Below are 16,511 nucleotides of genomic sequence, written 5' to 3' on the forward strand. Positions count from 1 at the left end.
GAATGGAAAGTGAGGCTTGTCCTGCGCATTTAGGTCCCCCCCCCCCCAAAAAAAATGCTTCATTTTAGATTTTAATCTGTTAGTTTTAGTATTAGTTTTAGTTTTTCCACAAAAAGCCTATCGCTGGAGTATTTTGTTGAGTGCACAATTAAAACAAGTCACACTAATTATGATTTAAAGTGAAAGTCAACTGTAATCCCGAAATGACTGCTCGACATTTCCTCCTTTTGTATGGCGGAGCAGTGCTTTTCGTCCCTTTTCTAACTACAAAATATTGTTTCAGTTAGTTTTCGTTTTGCTTAAAAGCCTTTTCATTGTTTGTTTTATTTCGGGAAGGTAAATGTTTGTTCCGTTTTTTTGTTTTTTTTTTCTTTTCACTTGCCAGTTTTCATTAACGCTAATAGCCTTGTTGCAAACAGCTCTTAGTATGATTCAATGCCGTTCACAGCCACAATAACAAACATAGTTAACGCAGTAGCCAAGCATTAATATCCTCCAAGTAAAGTTTTTTTCATGAATGCAATATAATCACCTCTAATCGTGAGCGCCCCTTGAATGGAAAACAGCAGCAGGACCACGAAGAGGAGCGTCGTTCTCGTTGATGCCATCTTGTCTGACTGTTCCCCTCCCTGTCGCTCCGACGGTATTTGTACGTCAGGTGAGGTGTTCCTCACGTGTACAGCAAACACACGGCCTTACAAATACATCCTTTGTTTAGTTTTTAACCACCCCGTATCTAAAAGTGCTTACTTTCAATCTTTATGGCAGAGTGAGTTATTTCTTGTCGTGTCGATGATGAATCGCCCGCTTTTGTCGGCGAAAAGGTTGCAAAGGAAAGTGAACAAAGGCCAACCCTATTTCCACAGGGCAAATATGTCATTATGTAATCGGGATTATGATGAGGATAAGAGTGGAGCAAATGGTTGGATGTATTTAGTTCATTTAAAAAAAAAAAAAAAAGGGTTACACCTGCTGTCAATGAGAGCTGTTTCTAAAAAAAATTTTTTTTGTAGCCTTATTCAGCTAAATAAACTAGTGTGGTCATAAAAAAAAAAAAAAAAAGCAAATGCTCCCTTTGTTCGACTGCACATGTCATCGGATTATCAAGTCAAGTCAAGTACAACTTTATTGTCAAATGCGCTGCATGTGATGAAATTTCCTCCCTTTCAACCAGACAAGACAACAAGAGGAGCCGCTGCGGGTGCCCACGCCACCATCAAAAGAACAGTTAACATAAAATGACAATATAATACAAAAAAAAAACATCATGCAGTCATCTTGCAGTGTGTTTGTGGGCTTGATTCTTGAGTAAGGTAGCAATACAAACTTGTTGGTGCCTCTGGAATTTTTTTTTTTTTTTTTAATGAATGAAGCAGGGTTATTAGAGAGAAGGCGAGAGGAAAACCGAACATGCGTTACCGACAACGGCAAGAGTTAAAACTCTCTTGCCAGTTGCAATGGCGCTTCTGTCAGTGCCCACCCGAGGAGGATGCATCGAGGAGATGAAGAGGGCAGTGAAATGTGAGGATATTAAAGTGGCGGAAATGGCAAACTAGATTAATGATTAATATTCATATCGCACTCTCTAAGTCATGGTGTCAAAGTCAAGGCCCTGGGGCCAGATTTGGCCCGCTACATCATTTTATGTGGCCCGAGAAAGCAAATCAAGCATGTCAAGTTCGATGCTGCCTGCTCAAGTCTGAACCAAAATTTCAAATTGTCATACGTAATCCACAATAACGGTCATTATTCTTGACTTCTGACGTTAAAACCAGTTATTCATCAATTTGTTGTGTGCTGTGCATGTAATATGTGGAGGTGATTAAACATTTATATGGTTTCCCAAAATTCATAACGACCCTCCAAGGCAAACCGTAACTACAATGTGGCTCGCGACAAAAATGAGTTTGATGCCCCTGCTCTGAGTGATGGTAAACATCATGAACCCTTTCATGCACCCTGTAACCTGATGACACGATCAACTGTCCACTGTAGTAATCGCTGTCCCTGAAAGGGTTAATATTCCAAATCTTTGAGGGCCCCATTACTGCGTTTGCCAAATATGCACCTGATTCCGTATTTCTACACAAGTAGTCGTCCCCGAAATAGTTCATCTTTTGCTCAATGTATTATAAAAAAGAGTGTTTGGTAACAATGAAGAAGCGTACAATATCTCAACGCTATCCAAAGCGCATAGTATTTGCAATTTTGCTCCGTCTTGGAGCACTAAAATTGAAATGGACGCACACGATTTGCTTTACGGGGGTCACATCAAACGATGTGGCCACCGGATCTGACCTCGGGGGGGCCTTGAGTTTGACGCTTGTAAAATGAAATGGCTCGCATGAGATGGCTCTGAAGGGCTCCTGTTATCCGGCGGGGAACGAGGAGACAGGTGTGATTGGCTCAAAAAGATATTGATGCCCTCCCTTGGGGTGATGTCAGACATGTTGGGCCCACTTGAACGCGAGTAACCCCGTCTGATTTACCGAAAATAACCCGGCCACTGCAGCATCAGCACCGGGCAGCTGCGCAGGTGCGGCCGTTAAAGAGACAGCGGAGAGCGCAAATCTCCTCCGCTGTTTACCTTCGCGGGTTTTACGCACCTCTTGGTTTTAAAATACCCAAACGAGTGTTTTGATTCGGGGGATTAAAAAAAAAATCGTCGTTCGAAGTGAATGACTTAAAAAAAAAAAGACTCGAGATTTTATCAAGGATGATGTAATTGTTCATCAGTGTGCAGTGAACGCACACGTGCTGGATGGAATAAGCAAGAAACTGAGCAATGTTATTTTTGTTTTTTTCTTCCACTTTTTTTTCCCCTTTTCCGCGCAGCAGCAACGCCCTGCAACCTCACAGACCGGCGTGCGCATCCCGCGCACCTCTCACAAGCTCACCGAGCGACCCGTCGGACGTCCGCACGTCGAGTTCCTGTTGCAGCACTTGAGTTCCATTCTAGTAGCCGGCTCGGAGGCTACTCAACCATCCTCCCGTCCTCGTCCTCCATCTCAAACGTCGAGCGAGAATTGGGACGCGGGCTCGGAGCGGATGGATACGTCCGAAGATAAAGCGGCGGTTATCTGATGGGGAGCCGCAGCCACAGTTTGACGCCGGACATGATTTTCATCTCGGGAGTTGCCTGTGCGGAGGATGCGGGATGATGATGACACCATGAGCGGCTGCCGCACCCCAGGAGGTCTTTTGACGAGAAGCGGCCGTCTTCTTTTTGCCCCCGCGAACCAACTGGATTGTTTTTGCCCTGGACTCGCCATCAACGCGCCGGCTGGGACTATTTGTTGGCGCTTCTGATGTGCTGGGATTGTGTTGTGTTTTTTTTTTTTTTCTGAAGGGATCTCCTGTGGACTGTTGCTATCCCACACAGGGAGGGAAAACAGGCGTCTCGCTTGCTCGTTTCGGCGCACAACAACAAGTAAGTGCAGCGTGTGTGGGATGCAGCAATGTGAAGGAATGTCTATATGTTCGTTTGACGTGGCCTTATTTCAAACATTCGGAATGAGTAAGATGTCACAGTGCATTTTTTTTTTCTTTTAGCTTTTAAGAGCACTTTGATTCTTGTCAATTTGCGGCTAATAGTTGCTCATCCTTACTCATGCAGAACAGCTAATCATTAAATATAATAATTAAGAAGGGGTGGTATGGTGGGTAGTGGTTAGCTCACATCTGCCTCACAGTTTTTAAAACTGAGGGTCGAATCCATCTTAGGCCTTCTAGTCTGGAGTTTGCATATTCTCCCCCATGCTATGGTGGTGCTCTGGCTTCCTCCCACATTCCAAAAACGCGCTTCCTAGTTGATTGAAATTGTCCATAAGTGTAATTGCCAGTGGGAATGATTTGTCTAGTGACTGGCAACCAGTCCAGGGTGTACTCCGCCTCTTGTCAAGTCAGCTGGGATGGGCTCCAACTCACACGCAAGGATAAACACTTTCAAAAAAAAAAAATGATGTATGGATATTGACTCATAAGCCTATTTCACCCTTATAGTGAACTTTTACTCGCGGGGGGTTTGCATGTGCTCACGTGTCCCGCTTGTGGGTGCCGCGCATGACATAACAGGCGGGGCGCCTTCATCTGAGTAAGAAGCCATTAAAGTCAGTTTTACAGGGCCTATACGCAGCCTGGTAATGGAAATTCACTAATGGCATGGTGATCAATAAAAGAGCCATGGTCAAGGTTCTTCATGTGAGCATGTTTTACTACGCCTGGCGCGAGACAGGATTGGCTGCAGTGCACGTTTGTGCAGGTTTGGTCAATGCCGCGGCCTTCAGGAAGCCTTATGAGCACCACACCTTTCTTCTCGTACTTTTAAAGGTGCACTGGCATGACACCCCGACAAGGATGCTTGCACGCCTTCCTTTCGAGAGTAGAGCCGTGCGATTTCCGCTACGTCAACCAGTGGGAAATAAGTAACGACTCTCAGGGCCAATGGTAGAATCAAATAGAATTAAATGAAAAGTATTCTGCAGTGGGATACGATCCTCAAATAGTGTCACTGAGACGTTTGTATCTGAAAGCAAAGCATTCTCAGCCAACTTAAAAAAAAAAAAAAAAAAAGATTCTTGAACTACATAGAGTTAATTGAGGATGACACTGGAAAGACTCCAACGATATCAAACAGCAGAATGTTTTGAGTTCAAATCCAGCGCAAGTATGGTAAAGATATCACAGATGGCCATTTAAATTAGCGGGACTGAAAGCGAACGTCAGCTTTTAACCGTCGCGATCTTAACGCCTTCAAGCAGCCAGTTAACGCAGTTACCGGTCATCGCCTCATGCCCAGCGCCGTTTTTGACAAGGTGACTCATTTTTACCCGACGGCGGTGGGTGAGGCTCATCGGCTAATCATTCCCTCGACGGAATCAGATGGGAATCAATTGATCCTCGCCTTCTATTTTCCAACTGACCCCTCGGGTTCATTTAATAGATGTCCCAAATGATTTCGGTCCACTTGAAAAAAATCAAATGAGCTCCAATGCAAGAACATGAAAAACTGTCATAAATATAACCAGGCCCGTTTTTTTTTTTTAAATATATTCCTTTTGGTATCAATTCCGTTTTGGTTTGTTATTGTACTTTGCAGGGGAGTAGAAGTGCGCCGCAAGATTCTGTAACGTGTCTGTTATACTTTTATCTTATGTAAGATGCATAAGAATGAATTTTCTGGAAACATTTTTCAGTTTGTGCTGTCAGCAATAGAGCAGTGGAGAGGGACTTTTTTTTTTTTTTGGTCCCTCAAGGTCTTTCAGCTCCGACCTAACGCGCCTTATGAATTGACAGCACCAGTCTACTCCACTGCAACCTTTTCCAGGGTCAAAAATATAGCTCTGAAGCTGTAAAAGTCAACTGTCAAGGGTACAGCATCACCCAAGGTTAGACTTTTTTTTTGAAGGTGCGGCATCATACTTTAACATCTGCACACCGCAGTCACAATGACAAACTCGTATTTCAAGTCATAACCTCAAAGACGGCGTCGATTAAAACGCGCAAGCTAAATTATCCGTGCGCCTTTTTTTTTTTTTTTTTTTTTCAGCATGGCTGAAGTGACGGACGGGGTCTCCGTCAGCATCCCCATGGAGGAGACCAAACTTCACAGCGGGGCACCTCCGGAAGCGCCCCTGCTCACCCACCTGAAGAAAGTGGAAAATCACATCACTGAGGCCCAGCGATTCACCCACCTCCCACGTCGCTCCGCCGTGGACTTGGAGTTTAATGAGTTGTCTTACACCATCCGTGAGGGTCCCTGGTGGAGGAGGAGAGGTACAGTGCAGCCAAAGTGACGCATGTTGATCACCGGCCGGCTTCACGATCACGCTCGGAAGAAAAAAGATGTTCTTTTTCGCTATTTCTTGCCTCGCAGTGTGCGCAACTCTCCTTTGTCTCTCGCGCACACGCAGCACGAGAGCTCATAGTCAATAATTGACGCTCGCAGCTCGTCGTCGCGCTGTTTGCGTCTCGTTTTTCCTTGTGTTGTCCGTGAGTCAGACGTGATTGATCTGGCCGTGAAATATGGACGGCATTGAAACGCGGCGCCCTTCACAATGATGAAAGGATGTCCGACGCGAGGTCATCGTGACTTACCGACAAATCTACCCTCTCTGATCTTGGTGTTTACCTCTTACGTCGTTTTGATAAGGCGGGTGCGTTCCGCGTGCACTTAATAGGGGGCCGGGCATTATTCCTTTGCAGGCCCTGACTGTAATAATAATTGTGTTGTCCCATGTAGAGTATTTATTAGGGAGTGGTCTTGGTAAAACGGAACAGAGCGGATCAGACAGGAAGTACACAGCAGAAGTCAATAGTGTCGTTTTAGGCTCCCAGTCTGCGGTTCGTCAAATTCTATCAGTAAATGACCGCTGAACCCAAACGCCGACCTCCAGTTGGTACACAGGAGGACAAAAGAGACGCGACGAGCAGAAGTCTTGAGCTCGCCGACGCCGCTTTATGAGTTATTCCGAGAGATGACTGTGGCCAATGGGCCGTACGCGCAAAGCATCATCCTGTCCGGTGGATTAATGCCGCGTTCTCTCCTTTATCGGCGGGGCAGTTAAAGAGTTGAAGTGACGTGCGAGCTGCCGGGCTGCCATTAGCGCCGCGTTCGGCGGCGAGAGTCATTTGTCATTTGTTTTTTTTTTTTTTGTTGATACAACCCGATTCCGTGTCAAGAATGACCTTCGGCCCTTGGGGGAGGTCACACTCATTGACTTGTGGAAGAGGTCGGACAATACGAGAATCCTGAAATATTTTTTGGGGGAGGTATGAAAAAGCTGCTAGCTTGATTAATGCCGCAAAATTCACGTTGTGTACCTGCCAATCAATTTGCTGAGAAAAATATCTGATAAGAATTAGCATTGCCCTCGCCCCGGAGGGAATAGCGGCACGGAATGTCAATGTTATCTACTGATTGCCTCGTGAGTCAGGCAGAGCGTCGCGCTCCTGGAAGGACAACTGAAATCAGGCTTTATTTTGCGGCGCTGATTTAACAAATCAGTCACGTGTTCTTTTTCTGTCAATTATCATTTACTCATGATTTGAGAGGGGGACACCACACGATATAAATGAGTGCAAGGGAATTTTGCGATTAAAAACTCCCATAGGCATATCGGGATTGTGTGCTCGTGTATTTGACTTTGAATGATTTTTTTTTTTTTTTTTGGATCATATAAGCATGATTAATACTTGGGTCTCCGTCATTTGTTGAAGTCAACTTTTAAAATAATTATTTTTAAAGTCAGCGCGGGTGTTTTATTGGCTCCCCAGTCCCCACATGAAGGTCTCGGACATCGAGCTGCGCTCGCCGCCATCTAGCCGGAGTGAGACACGGTGATCAAGATGTCCCCGGCAGTGTCACACAGATAAAACCATTATCATGCGCGAGCGACAGCAGAAGTCTGGATCATCAGTATGCAGCACATAGAAAAAGGAGGAAACGTTTTCCTTCACGACAGGGATCGAGGAAACCTCGAACTTTCCCATTTTATTGCTTCACGTCAACGTTTATGGCGGTTTTTAATTCTAACGTTTTGGAGTCATTTATGACGCTTCTGCCCTTTATGTCATGATTCAAGTTTGTGAAAATCACGCAGCAATACTAATTAATTGTTTTCTCTCTTCCTCAGGTTACAAAGCTCTCCTCAAGTGTCTGTCCGGAAGATTTAACAGCAGAGAGCTGATTGGCATCATGGGACCCTCCGGAGCCGGGAAGTCCACCCTGATGAATATTTTGGCGGGATACAGGTGAGGAGATTGTTTAGCAAGAGTGACATTTGCACCGGTGCTCACAGTTTGCGTTTGGGTGCAGGGAGACGGGCATGAAGGGTCAAATCCTGGTCAATGGTCGCCCGAGGGACTTGCGGACCTTCCGGAAGATGTCCTGCTACATCATGCAGGACGACATGCTGCTGCCGCATCTGACCACCAGGGAGGCCATGATGGTGAGTCCGCATCTGCGAGTTTTTCTTTTTTTTTGTTCGGCGTCTAAAGCGCCAGATGTCCCCCGATTGCTGTTTTCTCTTTCTTTTAGGTCTCGGCTAATCTGAAACTCAATGAGAGCATGCAGGTCAAAAAGGAACTGGTGAGTCTGAGTGAATCGAATTCCCGTTTGACGGTTGAGTTGGGTGTTATGTGATCGAAGAGGTGCGCAGTGATGAGGACGTCGCTTCTGTTTTCAGGTGCATGAGATTCTGACAGCTTTGGGGCTTTTGGACTGTGCTCAAACGCGGACCAACTCTCTTTCGGGGGGTCAGTGCAAAAGACTGGCCATCGCCCTCGAGCTCGTCAACAACCCTCCCGTCATGTTCTTTGACGAGCCCACCAGGTTACAACCTCACCTTTCCTTCTCGTCTGCGTCGTCTCCACGCGATTCTTCATTCGAGCGTACCACCTTTTTTTTTTTGTTTGTGTGTCGCATGTAGCGGTCTGGACAGCGCGTCGTGCTTCCAGGTGGTCTCCCTCATGAAGTCGCTGGCTCAGGGGGGACGAACGATCATCTGCACCATTCATCAGCCGAGTGCCAAGCTCTTTGAGATGTTTGATAAGGTAACCCGAGTGCCTGCGCTGCTTTCTTTTCTATTAGCCGCCGCGGAGATAAGCCTGAGTCATGCTATCTGACAACGAGAGCAGGGCAGTTGTCGCTCAGGCTTTTTGTTTTACCTGTTCAAAAATACCGCATTGGCCCGAGTATAAGACGGCCCTGATTATAAGACGGCCCCCTCTTTTTCAAGACTCAAGTTTGAAAAAAGACTTTTTGAACACCAAATTAATTTTTATACAGAAAATAATTACGGTACATCTGAAACAAATGATGATAAGAATATATTTGAGGGAAAAAGCATGTTATTTTGCCTCGTTCAAATCTTAATATCTGAACATTTAAATATGTAAACTAAAGTGCAATCACATTCGTAAATGAATGGCTTCTGGTTTTTGAAATGTAAATTACATCATAATTTCTCCTCAGCTGCAGGTTAACCTGACCGATCTTCGACCCACTTTTCTCCAGATTGTCACTACGTTTCTCCATTTTCTGTTATCTTTTCTATTATTTTCTTCTTTTCCTTTTTACCGCTATTCTTTATTTTTCTTCTTCGTGCTACCGCTATTTTTATTTTTATTCTTCGTGGCAGGGGTTCACTTTGGCCTGGGGCGTCAAGTTCAGCATTCACGTGAATGATATCTGGCGCCATCTAGCGTCGTGAATGGGCATAATGTCTAGACCCCGAATATAAGACGTCTTATTTCAATGCAAAAAAACACCGTCTTATATTCGGGCCAATACGGTAAATAAAGTAATTTTAAAAAATGAAATTCTTTACATCTAATTATTAGCGGCCTCTGCTGTGGTTCTACGTCTCATTTTTGATGCAGTTAAAACAATGGAGTGAACGCCTTTGAATGTAGATCAGTTCCCCAAGTGTAAAAACCGCTGTTGTGTCTTCTAGTTGTACATCCTCAGTCAAGGTCAGTGCATCTACAAGGGCACGGTCCCTTACCTCATCCCTTATCTGAAGAACCTGGGCCTCCACTGCCCGACGTATCACAATCCTGCAGATTTCAGTGAGTGGTCAAGTCTCCTCGCGTACCGCTTGATGTGAAAGCGTCTTTCGGGCTTTCAATGAAGGTGCTCGTTGGTCTTCTCTCCCTCCAGTCATCGAGGTGGCATCGGGAGAGTATGGCGACTTGAACCCGGTGCTCTTTGAGGCGGTCCAGGGTGGACTCTGCTCCGAGGAGGGCAAGAAGAACTCGAGAGACAAGAGTGACTCGTCCTGTCCCTCTCAGTGCCACAGCGTGAGGGATTTGGACATTTACACCGCACAACGGAATTGACGGGTCAAGTACAGGATGATAGAAATGGAGGATTCCAACCACAGAACAAAAGGAGAACTCATTTTGTTTTGCTTTTGTTCACGTCCGACAAGAAGCGAGACTGCAAATTGCATTTTAATCGGATTGCAGCATACAATAGCCGATGATTTTGACAAATTAACATAAAATATGCACCGAGAGCTCCTGAATGCCCGTTTAGATGTACGCCGCACTTTGACAAGTGGGTGTTTTGAAACACAATTAGCCAATACTGCTAATTGAAAACACCAGCACTGTTTTCTTTATAATTATCTTGAACCCACTCGGGGACAGCGGTCACGACAGAGGACGGCTTACCGTGTTGTCAGGTTACAGGGGTGCATGAAAGGGTTCAAATGTGTATTTGCAAACCGTCGGGAAATTGATTGTCTTTGGTACGTTTCCTCTCTTCCCAGGACACGGGGACCCTCGAGAAACACAGCTTTGCCACCAGTACTTTCACCCAGTTCTGCATCCTCTTCAAAAGAACCTTCATCACAATCTGCAGGGACACGGTAAAACTTCCTTTTGAGTAACGCACGGTGTGTCAAATGAACGTGAGCTTCGTTCGTTGTCGTCAAACGGCGACACAATAGGCAAAGAGGGTCAAGTATTTTCAACTAAAAAGCGCTCGTGATGGTTTCATAGGTGCTGACTCACCTCCGAGTGATGTCCCATCTGTGCATCGGAGTGCTGATCGGTCTGCTCTATCTGAAAATTGGAAACGACGCCAGTAAAGTCTTCAACAACACGGGTTTTCTCTTCTTCTCCATGCTCTTTCTCATGTTTGCCGCCCTCATGCCCACCGTTCTAACCTGTAAGATATCTCGCCCGCGGCCCGGAAATAGCGACTCCCCGGTCGGAGCCGTAAAGTCACTCGGCGATGTTTTGCTCCCACAGTTCCTCTGGAGATGTCCGTCTTTATAAGGGAACACCTCAACTACTGGTACAGCCTAAAGGCCTACTATTTGGCAAAAACAATGGCGGACGTACCATTCCAGGTAACGCTGCATTGCACACTCAGTGGTAGTGAATGAGTTCACTTCCAGTTGGTCTCGCCATGACAGTGTCAGACCTCAGAAGAAATGCATCGGTACCCCACGGGGATACGACCACAAGAATAACAACCCGTTATCTCCCCTCACAGGTGATTTGTCCAATCATGTACTGCAGTATCGTGTACTGGATGACGGAACAGCCTCCGGAAGCTGGGCGCTACCTGCTTTTCGTGGCCTTGTCCACGTCTACAGCTCTGGTAGCACAGTCGCTGGGGCTGCTTATTGGCGCGGCGTCCACGTCTCTGCAGGTAAGGCGCCCCACGTCTGCTTTTCGGAAGCCGCAAAAGTGGAGGATGACAAGTGGAGGCGTCTTTTTGAGTCCTTCCTGGTATTCACGAAATGAAATTCAAACCTTCAGCGACGCGGCTGCGGCGAACCGTGAATCTCGTCGTCTTCTGCATTTTGTCGCGTGTGGAGAATGTGGACCGCTGGCAACTTGAATGAAAAAGGACTGTTTCAATGAACAATATAAAAAAGACGGTCTACTGTAGCAAACCAAAAGACAATTAGAATATTTATTTTACTTGGCTGGTGTGAATATTTTGTTGTTGTTTTGGTCCTGAACCTTAGTGAACAGTGTCGGTTGTGGCCGTCGCATTTTCACTTCCCGCTTAAAATTCGAGATGAAGTTTTTTTCCCCTTGCAATTCATGTTAAGTGTAGAATTAAACATTCCGTTTTCTTCAGGATTTTTAATTTTGGGGGGATTTGGCTATGGTTTGCCTTCCAAGGGTGAAGTAGCTCAATAAAAATGAGTAACAAGTGCCCAACGCATATTTTCAGTGACAAAAAAAAAAAAATTGTACCATAATCTTTACATTTCGGATTGCATTTTTAAAAAATGGACAAAGTGTTTGAAAAAATGAAGTACTAGTTATTTATTTTCTAAAGTTACAGAGAGCCCCAGCAAACGGATGAAAGACCCACATGTGGCCCGAGAGCCACAGGTTGTAGACCCTGTGATTTTTTATTTTTTCACGGTTTTTTTTTTTTTCCCACAGGTAGCAACATTCGTCGGTCCGGTGACAGCCATCCCTGTGCTCCTGTTCTCTGGCTTCTTTGTCAATTTTGACACCATTCCCAAATACCTGCAATGGAGCTCCTACGTATCCTACGTCAGGTCTGCTCTGATTTCTTCACAATTTGATGACGTCCCAATCGTTGAGCGTTCAAGACTCACCTGTATGCTCATTCCTTTTTGCCGCTCCCAGGTATGGCTTCGAGGGAGTGATCCTCTCCATCTACGGGATGAACCGCACTGAGCTCGAATGTCCGGGCCTCGTGTGTAAATTCCAAAAGCCGGAGGAGGTCCTGCAGCTTCTTGACGTGGAGGATGCGAAGCTCTACGTAGACTTCATGGTGTTGGGGGTTTTCTTCTTCGTTCTCAGACTGGCCACTTACTTTGTCCTGCGCTACAAAGTCAAGTCTGAGCGTTGAAGGAGATCAACTCCTCGGTTCAACTTGACCCTTGAAACTGCTTGATATTCATGAACGTTTCCTGCGTCGCTTCCCCTCATAAGTTGCTCCCCCTCCGGGCTGCTTGGATTCCTTCTACAGTCGTCATCACAGTCCGCAAGGACTGCTCATCTTTCACTATGCGTATGATCCGTGACGAAAGCTACAGAAAGCATGTTTAATTGAACTAAGGATCCGGAATGCACTTGTATGCTTGTTTCCAAGGAGAGTGGCCCATTAAGTACTTTTTGCTTCCCAATGGCGAGAGAGTAAACTTCCACTCTCAGGAAATCCAGTGATTGGTGTTTGAATTGAAACGCTGGCCCATATTTTGAGAAGAATACATTCCGGTTGTGACCGGGGAAAGGAGAAAGTTCAAGTGCCAGACCTTTTATCGGCTTCCCACTTTCCTTGAATCCTGCGTGTCCTTTGTGGGGACGCAATCTCGACCATACCAACTGCCACAGAATGACTCCCCCCGCGACCGATCCTCTTGGCGGGCCTTATGGCGCACCGTGAACACGAATGATCGAATGAATCAGGACAATGGACATGTAAAGATGTCATTAGTGTGTCTTACTCATTTGCAGACGGGACAATAACTCTTTGTTTGTAGGGGCGGGGGCAGACAACCTTGGAGGAAAAACAGGCATGACTGCTGCTTCCAGCCTGATGCAGAAGGCTATCCTAAATGAACTGCCTGCACTTAAGAAAAGTGCAGGAGCTGAGGTGGGGATGGGGGAGGGAAAAAAAAGAGAGATGCTTGTCTAATCGCTGTTACTCTTCTGAAGCAATTCGTCCAAGTACTTGTATGATTCGTCGGCCTGCCCCCACTCCACTGACTGCCTTGGACTGACGCTTCTGGTATCTACACACAGGACGAGAGGCCCGTGAGCTGTGATGGAATTATCTTTTCTTCTCTCCATCACTCGGCATTGCTGATGTCTGACTGACGCGCGTTTTCCAAAACAATGCTCGATACTTGAAATGCCGGCTGGGCTGATCGTGTGCCTCCGAACGAGAACGAAACAAGCTTTGTCTGCTTCCGTGCTGGATGTTTGCGCTCACACGACTCGTATCGCCATACATGCTGGTCTGTCTGTCTCGCTTTCAACACACACACACACACACACACACACACACACACACACACACACACACGCACACGCAGACACACGCACACACAGACGCACGCACGCACGCACGCATCCTTGTTTCAGGGCAATGCAACTATTTTCCTGTAGACTTGCTATGAAATATTTCTTATTCAATCGATGCTACTTAGTAATCCTAATTATAATGTATAAAAATAACGTAGGCATATAATCAACGATTGTACAGTGGATATGTTATGCTGTGAAAGAAAAAAAAAACAAGTACAATGCACTTTTCAGTCTATGTTTTGGAACCTTATTTATTTGTATGATATTTGTCTTTTTTTTTAATAGCTTCACGTTTGACGAGTGATACCGTGCAAAGGACGGCGGAATGTTTTCTGTTCAACCGACGACCTGAAATGCCGTAGTTTGTCGATGCCCCCCCCCCTTCTAAATGTATGCCTCTTATCATGTTCATGCAGCTGGTACAACCTAAGAAAAAACCAACATGTATTGCTTCTTTGAATGAGAAGCTAACGGGTGAAAAAAATTCACTCTGTTAGATTTCCGTGAAATACAATCGATGAACGAAGGCACGGATACTGTATGTGAAAATAACTATTGCAGTATTGTTTATGATACCATCAGAATTGTAATGACATGAATGCGTTTGATTTTCAGGTGACAAGTGTACTTTTAAGAGGTAGGAAAAGAACCGTAACTCGCTTTCTGGAACTTTGGTTCAAAAGAACACCGTAGCAGGGGCCCGAGTCGTGTTATTAATAGCAATAGAAAACATCGTGACGTTTCATTGTCCAGCGTCCTCACCCAACTGTCATCTCGTGTACGTTTTGTCACGGAAACCTGATTGAAGCACTTTAATTTGTTGCCAATAGCATTGCGTGCAATAGTAACTCAAGTGTCACTCGAAATGACACACCTCATCAAGGAAAAATGCATTTTGTTTTGTGTTGTGACCGCTCAGTAAAAAGGTATTTTGAATGTGCATGTTAGAGGAAGCTTTAGAGGGGTGAAAGCAAAAATAATGCAACTCCAATATAACGCCGATGCTACTTTAAATGCCACAGGGAGGGTACTGCCTTTGATTGCCAGATTGCGTCAAGATAATTGCCTCTCAAGTGCAGGAAATTGTGTCTGAAAAGGAAATATCGCATCGTCATTTTTACTGCCAACGCAACAGATACAGTAAGTGTTTTCACCATCCTTAAATTAGATCAAAACCCAAAGCTGGTTGCTGACACTGCGGGATGTAGAAAAACAGTTTACGGGGCAAAGGATGGCGACGGGGAGGGGTGAATCAACACAAGTAGCAAGGCAGTAAAAGTGGTGAAGTCGTGTCGTTATCTTGGCCAGTGTGGGCCTGAAGACAAAACAAAAATGAAAAAAGAATTTTCCTTCTCTCTTTCAAATTATTTACATTCATCTGGATGCTCTTTTAAAAACATGATGCTGTCTCAATTGTTTCCTAACCTCAGAAAATGCTTAGGATAAGCCTTCACTGACACATTTCTACAGTCTTTAAAAATCCAAACTGCCTCCTAAAAATCATTGACCTGTCAAAACATTAAAAATTGTCATTCTGTAGATTTGTATCAGCAGTAGTTGTTAAGAGACTCTGAAAGCTGAAGGAACGCAGCATACTAATGCATGTTCAAGTCAGACAGTTTGTCTCTTGACACACTTTGAGTTATCATGTTACTATTAGCTCTGACAGATGTGAAAGGTCACCGGTCATGTGTGATGTATTTGTCTACAGGTTACCATACGTACAAATGTCTTGACGACCGATTTTTGTCAGATATTATTTGTGTATCATTCAATGTTTGTTTTTGTTTTCATTTGAAAAGCATTATATCCTAAAAGTTGTTCTAATAATAAACATCATTTATAACCTTTGCCATTGCTTGTAAACAGTGAATTGTTTTCAACTTTTTAGCCCTCAGCTGAGCACATGTAAAGAGACCGGAAAATTTGTCACATACCTGATATTAACTGACAAAAAAATGAACAGACCAAAACGTAATATTGTAATACTTTTTACATTTTACCCTGATGAGTTAATGAATTTTTTTAATCACTTGAAGTAAAGGGTTTCGGAAAAACATTACCCAAGATTAAAAAATAATTGGTTCACATCAACTTACGTATACTGTATTTTTTATAACCCCGCATGTCACTTCCTGTTTCGTTTAGCGACTTCCGCCTATCGCATCCCATGTCAAGTATTTCTTGATCGGTTTATTGACCTTTGACGTTGGCGTCATTTTCCCACAACACCCCGCTCCGGCTCGCAAGGATGACGAAAATGGCCGACAGCGGATCATCGGTGAGTCTCCGAGCGATGTATTCTTCTTTTTCAGTCGTTGCTCACTCTCAAGGTATCAAATGAACCAATTTCCCCCGACAGGTTGAAATTGTCGAGGGCTGCCGCCTTCCCGTTCTGCGTAAGAACCAGGAACACGAAGACGAGTGGCGTAAGCATTGTTCGCTTGTTTTTTGAAATGCTAAACCAGCTAATGCTAACTAGCGGACCTCGGTTGTTTTTAAGACACCCCGGCTTGTCGTTACGAATCCGTAATAATCCGTAACGTAGTCGGAACATCCTAAACGCGCATATGTCTCAATTAGCCATTGGTAACCGGGATTCTATTTGCAAAACTAGTCCCGATCAAGTTTTATTGATATTGCGTATCTGTATATTAAATGTAAGTAATAAACAGTGTGTGACGTTTGGTCTGTGTTATTTGTGGTGGAATTTCTTATATTTCTTTCTGGTTAGAAGATAGTACTTGAGTCCTTATCATCGTTTTGACGTCTCCTTCAGTGTCAGCATCACTGTCCTCTTGACACTCGCACCATCCAGTCCAATTTTTAGTGGATTAATTTAACGCTCATCCTTACCAGTAACAGAGATGAAAGTCCTCCGGATTTTCCCGGAATTCCGGGTTTTTCAAATTTTTATGAAAATTTCTCCGGAGAATTGAGGAAAATAAAATTAATCCGGATATTAGTTGACAACATTG

At 44.7% G+C, this 16,511-nt stretch overlaps 2 protein-coding genes across 5 annotated transcripts in view; both read left to right on the forward strand.

The window, feature by feature from the left end:
* The first annotated feature begins 1,848 nt into the window (after positions 1-1,848).
* On the forward strand, positions 1,849-12,528 carry abcg4a (ATP-binding cassette, sub-family G (WHITE), member 4a). The gene is made up of 15 exons (XM_019873583.1): positions 1,849-3,430; positions 5,549-5,775; positions 7,635-7,752; positions 7,817-7,949; positions 8,039-8,089; positions 8,187-8,332; positions 8,430-8,553; positions 9,456-9,570; positions 9,662-9,801; positions 10,275-10,373; positions 10,507-10,675; positions 10,759-10,859; positions 11,006-11,164; positions 11,917-12,035; positions 12,127-12,528. The coding sequence occupies exons 2-15, from the start codon at positions 5,550-5,552 to the stop codon at positions 12,350-12,352; spliced, it is 1,926 nt and encodes a 641-aa protein (XP_019729142.1). The 5' UTR covers positions 1,849-3,430; position 5,549; the 3' UTR covers positions 12,353-12,528.
* Positions 12,529-15,710: 3,182 nt separating this feature from the next.
* The window catches only part of LOC109517874 (histone acetyltransferase KAT5), an 8,908-nt gene continuing 8,107 nt past the window's right edge, over positions 15,711-16,511 (forward strand). For all 4 annotated transcript variants that reach the window (XM_019873331.1, XM_019873332.1, XM_019873333.1 and 1 more), the window contains exons 1-2: positions 15,711-15,814; positions 15,896-15,962. In XM_019873331.1, the coding sequence (XP_019728890.1) occupies positions 15,785-15,814; positions 15,896-15,962 (97 nt within the window). In that variant the 5' untranslated portion in view covers positions 15,711-15,784. The remainder of the gene's footprint in view (positions 15,815-15,895; positions 15,963-16,511) is intronic.

Source organism: Hippocampus comes, unplaced genomic scaffold (genome assembly GCF_001891065.2).
Source record: "Hippocampus comes isolate QL1 unplaced genomic scaffold, H_comes_QL1_v1.1 scaffold59, whole genome shotgun sequence".
NCBI lineage: Eukaryota > Metazoa > Chordata > Actinopteri > Syngnathiformes > Syngnathidae > Hippocampus > Hippocampus comes.

What these genes read in the sequence shown, in the direction of transcription:
- abcg4a (XM_019873583.1), top strand. Translation starts at nt 5,550, where the DNA reads ATGGCTGAAGTGACGGACGGGGTCTCCGTCAGCATCCCCATGGAGGAG. An exon ending in TCTTTGAGATGTTTGATAAG is followed by an intron (nt 8,554 to 9,455) that starts GTAACCCGAGTG and finishes TGTGTCTTCTAG; the next exon opens with TTGTACATCCTCAGTCAAGG. An exon ending in TCACAATCCTGCAGATTTCA is followed by an intron (nt 9,571 to 9,661) that starts GTGAGTGGTCAA and finishes CTCTCCCTCCAG; the next exon opens with TCATCGAGGTGGCATCGGGA.